Genomic DNA, 12886 nt, shown 5'->3' on the forward strand with positions numbered 1-12886 from the left:
ATATCGCCTTACGATTTCTTCTTCCGAGCGATTTTAGATCGAAGCCGGTTTTTCCAACGGACCAATTTTTTAGAAATCACGACTTCTTTTTGCCATCTCGAGCGTCATCTGAGTGGATCCACTGTCCGGAGTAACTGCTTTCGTTCTCTTTGACGTCTTTGAAGGACCGCACCCGGCGGTCTATCTTCTCCGGCAAAGCCCGTTCTCACACGACTCGTGCTGCCCAAAGGTCTTGATCGTGCCCTCCACGGATTGCTTTGTCCGGGAAAATAAAGGCACAAACGACTCGCCATCGACATCGTCCAGACCCTTTCGACCCTCCTGTCCGAACCCAGCCTACATATCTGCAGGCCCTCCGCGCGCTTCTCTCCGTTGAATTCGGTATTGGACCACGCACGAGCTTAGTTTTGTGCTGTCATCCCCTTACGTCGCTGCTGTACATCCGTTGGTTGTTTCAGGGTGGCGTACTACAGGCAGCTCTTCTGGGCTTCTAGATCTTCTCTGCTGCGTTTCCCCTCGCGCTTCGCCAAGTTCCACCACCGGCCACCGGCAGAATCCGTTGCACGGCCGGCGTACACATACACGACGCAATCCAGCACACATCGAAATCCGACTTCGCGGCAACTTATTCCTAGCTGGACAAACTACTGGCTCCCTCCGCATGTGCTGCACTCGCCCGGCTCCCAACTGAGTTCATTGGCTAGCCCGTGACCGGTACACGCTTCTCGCCGGGAAACGTGAGGTTGCTTGCATTGTGTGGAGTGAGCAGCAGCACACTTCCACGCAACCAGCCCTGCGAGTCCCTGCGGCTCAAGGCAAACGACAAATTGGCGGCAACCCCGCCATCATGCTGCATCGGGAGGAATGAAGAGAAGGAAGCACCCGTCTTCTTCGTCCACCACACTCGCCTTCGCTCGTCAATTCGGCGGCTTGGCCCCATTGGCTCTCAGTTTTACCGAAGCATAACACCACCGCTACCCTTACCACAATATCCTCACCCGCGGGCAGGATGCCCAAACCACAGCGTCGCGGGCACTCACCACACCGGGTCCCTTCGAGGCCGATCTCGAGGGAGTCATCTGTAGTGCAGCCGTCGTCCGTCTTGGACGACTGCGACTGCGATTCCAATATGTCGACATCACGACCCCCCAGCCTGGCTTTGATGCCACCATCCTCGGCATGCTCAAATTCGGCCTCGCCTCCACCATTACGAGACATCCTCACCAACGCTGCAGCACCACCTTACACGCTGAGCGCCTTCACAGCTTTCTTGTCTCAAAACCATTGCATGGAAACCCTGGAGTTTACCATGGATGCGGATCGCTACACGACCGTGTACTTCAACTGCGCCAGGGAACAGGCCCTCGGATTTGAAAACGGCATCGAGCACGTCGCCTCCCTTTGGCAAAAGATCATCAGTGCCTACATCGTCCCCTACGGCCACCGAGAGGTCAACCTCCCGGCACACGTTCGAGATCGGCTTCTCTCGCTCCCTAACACGCCCATCCCGCCCCACCCGTCAGAGCTAGATGAGGCAGTGAGGATTGTGTACGAGCTCATGAACGACTCAGTGCTAGGGCCTTTCCTTGCATCCGTTGCGGTCCACCATGAATGGGCTGAGGAGAACCCCGAAGACCCCAGACATGTGCGGACACGGCTTCGCATTCCCAGGGAATTCTCCCAATCCTCCGACGATTCTGGCCGATCGCCGAGGGTTGGCTTCCTCCCGATGCTCAACATGGCATGGACCAGCGAACCTAAAAGCTCGGCGTCGTCGTCTAACGAGTCCGCCGACCGTGGTCTCACGGACGGCAGTGCGAACACACCTTCACCAGGTGCGAACGAGCCGATGACACCGCCCACAACACCACCGGTTTCGGACTGGGAATTCAACACGTCGCCCGGCGGTCTTGTGAAGTCCCCCAACGGCCACAGCAGTAGCTGGAAGAAGATGAGCGCTAAGCTGGGTTTTGGTCGGATGAATCGCAGTAAACGGGGCCACAGCTCGAGTGCTACTTCTGTCCCTGTCGAGGTCGAGGCCACGATGCGCGATGTCGACCACGCCCGAAGGAAAACCAACCCCTTATAGGAATTACAGGTCGTGCCGATCCCTGATGACGACGTTACCATTCCCTCCGGATGTGCCCCGTCGGTGAAGCCCCGCACCGTCACCGATGAAGCACAGTCTGAGAAACCGTCGCCCCGTACCTCGGGCGACTGGGAGGAACCACACCCAGGGCAGCGCTACTCGATCGCCACCAAGGGGACCGAGCGCCCAAGTGTCAGTGTCAACACTCATGGTAACGGAGTCGTCAAGGTCGGCATGGCCGCAAAAGCCTATTCGCCATATTACGCCCGTGCGTGGTCATCGTCATCATCATCCGCGCCCACCGCTGCCCGGCGGTTCGCGCCGGTACGCCTGCGCAATTCCTCGCATCGCCCGAGCAAGCTTCCGCACAACAGCTCGAAGACGCCCACCTACACGACGAACACAGACTGTAGTACTCCGACTAACACCAGCCCGACCCTTTCGGTCCCACGGCCGAATCATGCGCCTACTCCCAGCCCGCTCTGCGGATGCCCTCTCTACCTAAACAGAATCGCCTCGTCCAGCCCCAAGCCACCCTCCCCCGCTACCACCGTGGCGGAGACACCTTCTTCTCCATCTTCCTCTTCAGCAGCCACCGACGACCGCATGTCTCTGACCGACTTTTCCGGTTTTCTCCGGCCAGCGCTGACCACCACCACGACTGCAACCACGACGTCCAGCGTAGACACCGGTTCGTGTATGTCGGTCGATGTCATGGAGAAGCCTGCCGTCTGCCCTGCGACAGCTGACGACCTGATGGCGGATCCGGATCCGTATGGCTGGGAAGCGGAGCTAGAGAAGCGTGTCACCCCACCTACCTGTGAACCGGGCGGCGTTGGTTTGGGACTCGGCTTGGGTTGTCCAGGAGCAGTGGAAAGCGAGCCCGACTACAACCCTGTGCTGCAGTACCGGCGGGCGGGCGGGCAGAAGAAGACGTTGCTACAGCGGGTATTGAGTTTTGGTGGACCTGGGACTGCGAACCATGGTTATGGTCGGGAGTGATGCGAATGCCACATCCTCTTCCCTCTACACTTCCCCGGCTCTCTTCTCCCCGCCTCGTGCGCCCTACTTTTATTTTTTCACTTGTTTTTTTTTTTCCTTTTTTCTGGTGTTGTTTATGGTTTGGTCGGGTGTGATGTGGTGGAAATACCCTGTCGTATTGTCTGTGACTAAATCGGGCTCTCTGGCTTAACATCGTTTTGGTCGGCTGTTTATGGGGTTCGGGGCTGGTCGGCAGCTGGATGGGGGAGGAATGGGGTTCTTAGACTTGGGTCATGGGTGGTCTAGAGCTCGCGGCTCGCCTTTTTTTTGTTGTCATTTTTTCCGACTTGGCCACCCTCTTCTCTCCTTGTTAGTTTTACTATGGATGATGACATGGGGGAGTTTGGCTTTTTTTTTTCCCTTTTATCTACGACGTGGCATGGCGAAGCATGAGAACGGCGGGGCAGGCATTGGGCAAAGAATCGGTTGGCGGTGTAATGTGTTGTTTTATGTTGTCGTTTCCATCATGTTCTTTTGTCAGTGTGGTACGAGTCGAGGTGTACATACAAGTTTTGGGCGGGTGGGTGAAAAACTTAGAGATGGGCAAATGCATGGGCACAAAGCATACGAGGCACGCAAGAAGCAATGGAAGCATGGCAATCAAAGCACAGCAGGGCGTTCCGGGCGGGCTCAAGAGAGGGGCAATAGCAGGGTGGCCAAGGCTGGGAGGGTGGTTTGACATGCATTGCACATATTTTGCATATATATACACATACAAATACATGCAGTCCTGCATCTCAATGGTCTGAATGAGCCTTCGTTGTTGACTGTTCTGATTCTTCTCTTGTGATACATCATTCACTTATGCCTGGTTAGAATTGTGACGCTGTTGCTGTTTGTCTAGGGAGTAGTAGTGTGAGGGTTGAGGTGCAAGGAGAGCCTTCTTTCCCCAAGTCAACTCCACCAAATGGGTGGAGTACGACAAAATTAAGTTTTGGCAGACCTCATGACCTAAAGCTTTTTTTTTCTTGTTTTGTTTCAAAATCTCCTTTAGAGTGGGCCGTTGCCAAACGACCGACTAACTTTTGGGATTTGTACGAACTGAGTTCGCCGTAGCCCACATAGCTAATACTATGTATACCTATAGTAATCGTTATTTTCCCACTCGTGCTCGATGTGTCCCCTTATCGGATACCTGGACTTCCGGCCATGTTCGACAACATCCTTCAGTGGGTACCCATGCTTCAGAATATGGCATTTTTGTATTCAAGGGGTGAAGTCATTGAAAACCGGGAAGGGCCGTGTTTCAAAAAGGGTCGACAAACTTCCCAACCGCGTGGATGAACGGCCCCACTAAAAAGAACCGGGACAGTCTTACAGTTGGAATTCCATCCCTTCTAACATCAGACGTCTCCCGATCCCCAGGCCTACTCCACTCCTCCCGAGGATCGGGAAATCGAGAGGCATCTGAACCTCAACACACCAGAAAAGCAGACGGCAAACAACCAACAACCCTGGTGAATAGGATCGTTTACCCTTGTGTATCTGTTCCCACATCGTCATCGTCCTTGTCTTCTTGCCTTCCTCCCTTCCTCGGAGCCTTGCCTCTTGCTTGCTCCAGTTCGTCCGGATCGATCATGCCCGGGTTCGTGGGTGCTTATGTTCGTTCTCATGGAGGGAGGGTGTTTGCATCGCCCCACCTTGTTCCTGCTTTCTCCCTTTCTCTTCGCGGTGTGACCTGGGAGTGCCCGGCTGGGTTTGTAAGGGTTAAACCTGTTGGATATACCCATGGATTCCATGGGCTCTGAGGGCTTCTGTGGATAAGGGGGTGTCTCTAAGGAGGTGAAGAGACAGGGAATGGCGGTTCGCCTTATCTCAATGTCCTCGAGGAAACGGTGGACTTGTTATAGGGTATGCTGGGAAACGGAGGAGTGCGTATTTCAGTGTATGAATCGGGATACCCTGAGATCTTGAGTAAGATAGTGTAGTAAGGATCACCTGCATTCTGCTCAGGCTAACATCGTAAACATCATCAACGCCACCTACCTGACTTGCTCCTTATCGTAATGTGCCTCCCAAGTTAGTGTAGACCTATCCAGTCACAGGCCACTATCTTCTGGATTTCTCTGAAAACTCACACAGAAGTTCTTGGCCACCACCTCCTCCGCCTTCTACTCTCTGGGGATTTTGCCCCCAGCTTTTTGAACAACAATCTAGATCTCCTGCTTCAGAGTTAATCTCGATCGGTACTACCAACCCTAAACTAGCATTATAGCCACTAGAGATAGAAAGGGGGGGTGGCGGACACCTGTGTGGCATTATTGGTGGTCATGTTGTTATGCCGATACCAATTCCTTGCCTATCTCTCGTCTGTTCTTGAATTCCCCTCCCTAGCTCGCCTCCCTCTATCTTCTCAAAGCGACGGGCCCATGGGAGGTTATGTCCCGGAGAAGTGGCGTATTGTGGACGTGGAACTTTCGTCCGTCGGGTCAACTCATCCGTCAGGGGTGCTTATCTCGGGCCTGGGGTGATGGAAGGTCAGGGGGTCTAGATGATGAGTGACGTGATTTTTCAAGGTTGACAATGCCTTCAAAATCGAGAGTCGGGTCCATGACCACATACCAAGCTATCTCGTACTAGATTTGACGGTATTGCTGACTCGCTGGGAAAGGGGCCGATGAAAAGGGCAGTGAGGGTGCAGGCAAGGCGGCACCTGTACCAAGCAACGGACTCCGAGATCTCGGTAACGATGGGAAGTTTCAAGAAGATTTGCCAAGTTTCATGGCGGATCAATAATTGAATTAGTCGTCGGGCGGTTGTGCAACATGATGATGTGATGGACGAGTGGTGTAGTGAAATACGTGATGCTAGCCCGGTTGGGCAGATAACGACGGTAAATCTCGACTGAGGTGAGTAGGGACACAATCATGATGGGCGTATTCTCGCCTATTATCCTCTGATTGGGCTTTGTTAAGAACGCTCATCAACTTGACTCGGCCAAGCTCAGTTGAGTAGTTATCACCCGTCATCACTTCCCACAAGTCGTGTTGGGACGAGCAAAAATGCTGCGACCCAACCATCGTCGATCATTCCATGGAACCAGCGACAAGGAGAAGAAAAGTTGTAGCACCCGAGAGGCAGAACGTCTGATGTTCAAAATACCCAAAGGTGAAAAAAGAATACCTCGCCCTTATTCTATACCCATTAACGAATACCGCCAATAGCTAAAGTTGGTACATGATACAAACCATAAACCCCTGGAAAGGTTCAGATGATGTACACACGCAATGCAAAAATGCGTGTAGTGCTGAACGGAGCAGAATACACTCTGGACAAAAACGAAAAGAGGCACACCCAGCAAGCCAGGAAACGCTTTTTGCCCTTTCCACCCTCGTATTGTTCCCTTCTTCCGTCTAGAGACCAGCAGACCACCGCACCTGCGCAGAGAGAAGAGGCGAACGAGACAGATGGGGTAAGGAACGCCACAGCCCATGTCTACCCAACCAACCCTTTTCTTCCTTTGTTATGATCTTTTATCCATTTATTCTTTCTGGAAAATAGGATCGAATTCAATTACGCCTTGTCATCCACTGGCTTATCGTGACGCGAGTACATGCGGTACTCGAGCGACGATTTGAAGTCGATTTTACCCTGCTCAATTTGCTTGCGAGTGACGGATAGCATGGGTTGGGGGAGACCCATGGACTCGAGGAAAGAGACGGCTAAATGGTGTTGTGCGATTAGTCAAGTGCTCTTTTGTTTGTGAAAGGCAAAGCGAAGAACAGAATTGCGAGGGCTACTTACTCTCCTTCCACTCCACATCCTGCCTCTTTCGATCCCACCCAAGTTCCTGCGACATGATATCAATCACCTTCGGTAGCGCCTCTAACGCGGCCTGCGCATTCAAGAATGCTAGCCTGGTCCGGCGCGCCAGCACGTCGACCGCGGTCTGGGCATACTCATGGCGCACGGCATATCGCACTTCGCCGTCGACGAACGGATACAGCTGTGAGATGCGCTCGCCGCGGGCGGGAAAGCGTTTCTCGGTGGCGCGGCACAGCGCAGCGACGGTCCAGGCGCGGTCCCCGTAACTCTCGGTCAGGTGCTTAGCGACCTCGGTCTCGACGCCGAAATGTTGGATAATGTGAATGAAGAGGGTGCGGCTGAAGCCGTGGGCGCCGATGAGACGGACCTGATGTGTCTGGCACGAGCCGTCGAGATCAGCGCCGTCGTCGACGTTCTCGGTGCCGCTAACGCGCGGGGCGTTCAGAACAGGTCGGACTGGAAGCTTGAAGGTCTTGACAGCCGCATCAACGCATTCTTCGGCCATCTGGCGGTAGGTCGTCCACTTGCCGCCCGCGCAAGTGATCAGGCCTGACTCGGAGATGTCGACCAGATGGCTGCGCACGAGGGACTCGGTGTTCTTGGCCTTGGGATCCTTGACGAGCGGGCGCAGCCCCGACCAGGCGGCTAGCACGTCGCCACGGCGCACGTTGATATCGGGGGATAAGTAGTGGCTGACCTCATTCAGGATCCACTGGATCGACTTCTCGTCCGGCAGCGGGTTTCTGGACACAACGGCCGGCTCGTCGGTGGTGCCGGCGATGGTGTTGCCCTGCCAAGGCAAAAAGAAGATGACACGTCCGTCCGAGGTAGCCGGGTCGATCAGACCCATCTTCCCGGGGCTATAGTAGCCAGGCAGGATGATGTGCACGCCCGACGCAGGGGCTACAATCTCCTTGCAGTCCTGGTCGTCCATCTTGCGGATGCCATCGGTAAATGGGCCAGTGCAGTTGACGACACACTTGGCGCGGATGTTGAAAGCCTCGGTCGGCTTGCCGTCTCGCTCCGCAATGTTGTCCTTGACCGTGGCCCCGCACAGTTTCCCCTGCGCATCCTTGACTAGGCCGGTGACCTCCATGTGGTTGACAACAGTGGCTCCATACAGGGCGGCTGTCATAGCGAGCGACACGTTCATGCGTGAGTCATTGTGCGCACCGTCATAGTACACTAAAGCGCCCACTAGATCGGTTTGCTTCAGCATGGGAAAGGCGTCAATAGCCTTACTCCTGGTGAGAAAATACGAGCTCTCTATGCCCTCGCTGCCAGCCAGAAAGTCGTAAAATTTGGTGCCGGCCCAGTAGTATGGGATCTTCCACCAGCGATCAAGTGGTAGCATGATGGGCAGCCAACTGCTCAGATGTGGCGCGGTCTGCAAAAAGTAGGTGCGTTCCTTGAGTGCTTCCTTCACGAGCTCGTACTGGGAATAGTCCAAGTTCCACACGGCCTTCTCAAGATACCGCACACCACCGTGGACGAGCTTGGTGCTTTTGCTGCTTGTACCGCAGCTGAAGTCACCGCGCTCGACCACGGCCACCTTGAGCCCGCGCGTAGCCGCATCGAGGGCAACGCCGGACCCCGTTGCGCCGGCCCCAATGACTAACATATCATATTCCCCCCCATCATCAGGCGCAATGTTCCCATTGAGGCTATCCGCGCTACTGCTCTTCTTGAGGTCGGCGATCTGCTCGAGGCGTGACTTGACGCGGGGGAAGCGGGGCAACTTGAAGGTGCCGTCGGCCCCGAAGATGGGGGGCGGGACCACCGGGCCCTCAAACCCGGGGATGTTTCGTGGACGGTATGTGTAGTAAAGAACACCACCCGCCGCGGTGGCGATGACCAACGGCGGTAGTAACCGCCTTGATCGTAGGAATCTCGACATCAGTAGCTGGGATGCGGTTCTAGGGAAAATCGGACAATTGCTGCGGTAACAACGGAGGTGACCAAGATGCGTGTTTATATGTCTGGGCGTGCGTCGGTTCTCTAAGTCTATAGGGAGGCCGGCTCGTAGATCGGGAAGGGTCTGGCCCGGCGTGAGGAGACTGAAGAGTGGATTGCGACCACTCCACCAATGACGCAACTATCAAGACGGGCTCGCGGCGGGACTGATTTCCGGCGCGAGCTAAACCTGAAACCCGATGTTAGCAAATTTGATTCATGAAGGCCCAGGGTGTACGGGGTTGCCAAAAGTCAGTATCAACGAGCTACAATCTCACCTAAATGTTTTGCCTCTCTCCTCACCTGTGGTGTTTCTTTTGTCACGGCTAATTCAAGCACAGCCCTGGCGGCCGTGTCGTTACCGTGTCGCTCGGCGAACGGGCGCGATGGGGCAAGCAATACGGCACGAGTCAAGACCTACGACTAGGGATCAACAGGCTCCGGTCCGATCGGAAATGGGCGAATGACACTGCCGCAGTTGGTTTCGAACAAAAAAGGAAGTAATAAAATAGGTGAGCTGCTCGGAAGGAGAGATTTGACTTGACTGGAATGGTGGAGAACTATGCCCTTTCCTACACTAGGGATAGAAGGGGGTTGAGAAAGAGAAGAGAATGCGGCCGTCGAGGCCATCATGGGAAAAGCATTTCTCCTCCGTCCAGGGCCCCTTCCCATCTTGCCCCGAAGTCCGAGGCCGGGGTTTGCGGCACTTCTATCACTCATGGCCCAAAAAACATGTGTAAATGACAAGCTCTCCACGGTCTTCCTTTAAGGCCGATTGATGCTGTGGTGAAAACTCGCTGGGGCTTGCGCCTGGAACGACCGCATTCTCCAATTCTCCACCCCCCGCAGCAGCCAATACCCCAGCAAAATTATCGCACGTTGCCCCGCCGTTTTGATGACCCTTCCCCCAAGACCTGCCCGTGACGCTAATGATTTTCCGCCAATGGTGAATGCACGAACAACCGGAGGGCAACACAGTGTTGTGACGACTTGCTGCAGAGCTTCACGACTCCTTATGTTCCCTCGGTCTTGTCGGGTCAATATCAGCCGGGACAACAGGACGTTTGAAAGCCGCACATCGGGCTTGGTCCCCTGTCTAGTCAGCCGTTGACAAGGTGTGGACTCGTGGTCAGGAGGCCAATGGATGATTGAGATACGGTTTCCTTTACATCCTCTGTGTTTGTTGGGGGAGCGGGCAGGGCGAGGGCCCGACGCGAGTGTGCTTCAAAAAACATCCCTTTTGCGCTCCAATTAGTTATGGGGAACAATTTTCGGCATGGGCAGGTCCTAGTATCCCACAATATCATAATACCCAATACATTATCAATATCTAGTCTAATAAGAGTCATTAATATCTGTTCGAAGAACCATTCCACACTTTACCATATTATCCCAGGGACAATCCCAGCTCGCCTTTTTCTGCCTTTCTTTGTGGCATGTGATGCTCCTTACAAGGTAATAAGCTCTAACCACCGAGTCGTGTCACTCGATTTGAAGTGGTATGGCAGTACACCTAGGACGGCTCATCTATCAATTTACATCGTTCGTTGAACGCATGCACTGTTCGTTGACGAACTAACGTGTGTGGCTCGGTTCTAAAGGAACGAACGGTTGGTAAACTTGAAATAAATGGGGGATTCTTACACTTCGTGCCCACATACTCTTGGGGTGGCGCGGGTTTGATATAAACTAACGTTTTCCATTTTGAGCCCGTAGAACACCTAAGTCAAGCACATGTCTCCTCGGAGTTGCCAAGTTGACGTTGGGTGTTGTTAAAGATTGTCGGCAATTATACACACGTCGAGAGCATCAAGAAAAAAAAGTCGCATTCATCGTGCAGTACAATATTTACACCATCCAATATCAGCCCCCCACCCCCCCTATGCTTCGTCAAACCTGCCGCCCGTCCATTCCTCCGCTCTCCGGCCCGCATCCCAAGAACCAACCTCCGGTTCCAGCGAGCTATCATATCTAACAACAAAGGAAAGTGACGAACGCATTTTATGCGTTGCTCGACGGGGACTGCACGTGGCCCTTGCCCGAGTAGCCTTCTGAGGAGAGACCCGTCAACGGGTCCGAGTTTTGGCTCTGTAGACGAGAAGAGATCCGAGTCAGTAGTGGTCAACGACGGCGCTGGGAACAGCAATGGCGGGTAGCTCGGAGTAGGGGAGCGCCCATTACCCACCTTGAGGTACTCGTTTGTCGCCTCCTGCCACTCCTTGGTCATGGTGCTGGGTGGCGGGCCGGCGAAGAAACGCATGATACCGAAGACGAGAACACTAAAACCAACACCGACTAAGGTGTAGAGAGCAACCTTCTTGCCCTCGCCGGGAGGGTCCAGGGCACGGGGGCCGTGGGGACCGAAAGCAATCCAGTAGGCTGCATAGTAACGTGCCGAATTAGTACTTTGATACCTATGTTGTTGTTGTTGTCGCGATGCTGGGAAATGGACGAGGGGAAGATGTATCAAGAATGCGGGGGTGGTATGCGGGAAGGTGACATTGGGCGTTTGGACAGCTCAAGAAGCTCCCGTTTACCCATTGACAACCGCCAAACTGGAGCGAGCCCTTCACGTATGGTGTTTGGAGCTTCTCCCGAGCTTGCTACAACACTCTTGCGGGATTGGTCGCTTTGCATCGACGGAGATCTGGAGATAGGCGGAGGACGAAAAAGAGGAGGAGAGTCTTGGCATCGCCCACTTACCAGCCTTTTTCTCCTGGACGGTCAGTTCAGCCCAGCTCTCCTTCATGCGGTCGCGCAGGGCCATCCAGAGGTCGGCCTGCTCCTGCGACGGCATGCCCTCCCATCGCTTCTCAATGTTGGCCAAAGTGGGCTTCGAGATGGCGTGCGTCGAGGCCGCGCGGTAGCCGAGGGCCGTCGTGGCCGATTGCCGGGAGGCGCGCACCAGGGCGTTGCGGGCAAACGACATGGTGAGCAGCGATTGATTTGATTCGGAACCTCGTCGGTCGGTCGGCGCCGCGTAGTCACGCGACGTGAATGTTGTGGTGAGGGGAGATGTTTTTAATTGGGTATTTCGGCACGGCGGCCTGGCTGAGCTCGTTCGTCGGCGCTGTTTTGTGGGAGGTTGTGAAGCAATGCACGGACGAGCTTTTTTTCGTGCAGATGGCCTCAGTTCGGAATTCGAGGTGGCCTGATTGGGGGACCCGAGTCACACCCCAGCACTTGCTCGGCTTGTTCGCCCGCTTAATTACAAGTTTACCGGACCCCGCACTACCTGTGTAGGCGGACTGTTTACAATCCATGATGTAACGATTTGTGAAACCCTGCTAGCACCGTTGTTTCTTTGTGACGTTAATAAGAGTACAGAACACAAAGGAGACAGGGTCACACTGTCAAATTTGAGAGATCTTGAAAAGCATATCAAATGGGGGCTGGGGATGAGGACGGTCAGGAAAGCCAGATATGTATATGCAATTAACCACCATTGCCACAATCGCAGAATCCTCCGACGTCACTTTCCCAGCTGGACGACAAAGAGATTGTATGTAAAGCTTATTCCTCAAAACTAGCGGTTCGTGTTGACAATAACAACCGTAGTGGACTATTCTCTGTACTATTCTTTATCCTTATTCGGTTGCCGTTCCTGTTGTGATGAGACGGGTGGTTGTGATGCTGTAGGCCGTGTCTGGGGCTCTAATGTTTTACTGCTCTCTTGTGAGCCTCAAATGGACGCTCGGGAGCAGGTATATGCAAACCAACCTTATATATGTGCCTTCTCTTCGGTCCCTTAGTTCTCGGAAACTTGGGTCAAAAGTGTAGTAAGCTGCACCAAGTTAACGCCCGAGCCAAAGTCTACCTAAGTTTGGCAAGGTGTTATAATGACGATGCTTTCTTACCATTGGCGATGCCGAGTGTGATGACCAGGCCAAGTGTGATGAACCTTGCTTGATTGCTCATAATGAAAATAGGGAGGGTTTGGGAGTGTGGGGGAGATAAAGTTTCGGTGTCTTCCTCGCAGGTACCTTGGGTCGGAAGTAAGTAAGCTCGTCAATAACCAAAGGTTGCCCAGTGGAGGTG

General features: G+C 54.0%; 3 protein-coding genes across 3 annotated transcripts; 1 reads left to right on the forward strand and 2 right to left on the reverse strand.

Moving 5' to 3' along the window:
• Positions 1–1009: 1009 nt before the first annotated feature.
• Positions 1010–3091, forward strand: C8A04DRAFT_36907 (uncharacterized protein; the record flags this gene model as incomplete). The annotated part of the gene is made up of 3 exons (XM_062783690.1): positions 1010–1967; positions 2005–2009; positions 2099–3091. The coding sequence occupies 3 exons, from the start codon at positions 1010–1012 to the stop codon at positions 3089–3091; spliced, it is 1956 nt and encodes a 651-aa protein (XP_062637441.1).
• A 3552-nt stretch (positions 3092–6643) lies between these two features.
• C8A04DRAFT_36908 (glycerol-3-phosphate dehydrogenase) lies at positions 6644–8792 on the reverse strand (the record flags this gene model as incomplete). The annotated part of the gene is made up of 2 exons (XM_062783691.1): positions 6644–6792; positions 6875–8792. 2 exons carry the CDS (start codon positions 8790–8792, stop codon positions 6644–6646), a joined length of 2067 nt encoding a protein of 688 aa, XP_062637442.1.
• A 2057-nt stretch (positions 8793–10849) lies between these two features.
• On the reverse strand, positions 10850–11777 carry C8A04DRAFT_36909 (cytochrome c oxidase; the record flags this gene model as incomplete). The annotated part of the gene is made up of 3 exons (XM_062783692.1): positions 10850–10936; positions 11034–11227; positions 11552–11777. The coding sequence occupies 3 exons, from the start codon at positions 11775–11777 to the stop codon at positions 10850–10852; spliced, it is 507 nt and encodes a 168-aa protein (XP_062637443.1).
• Between the last annotated feature and the right edge of the window lie 1109 nt (positions 11778–12886).

Source organism: Dichotomopilus funicola (assembly GCF_033296635.1).
Source record: "Dichotomopilus funicola strain CBS 141.50 unplaced genomic scaffold C8A04scaffold_27, whole genome shotgun sequence".
NCBI classification, from domain to species: domain Eukaryota; kingdom Fungi; phylum Ascomycota; class Sordariomycetes; order Sordariales; family Chaetomiaceae; genus Dichotomopilus; species Dichotomopilus funicola.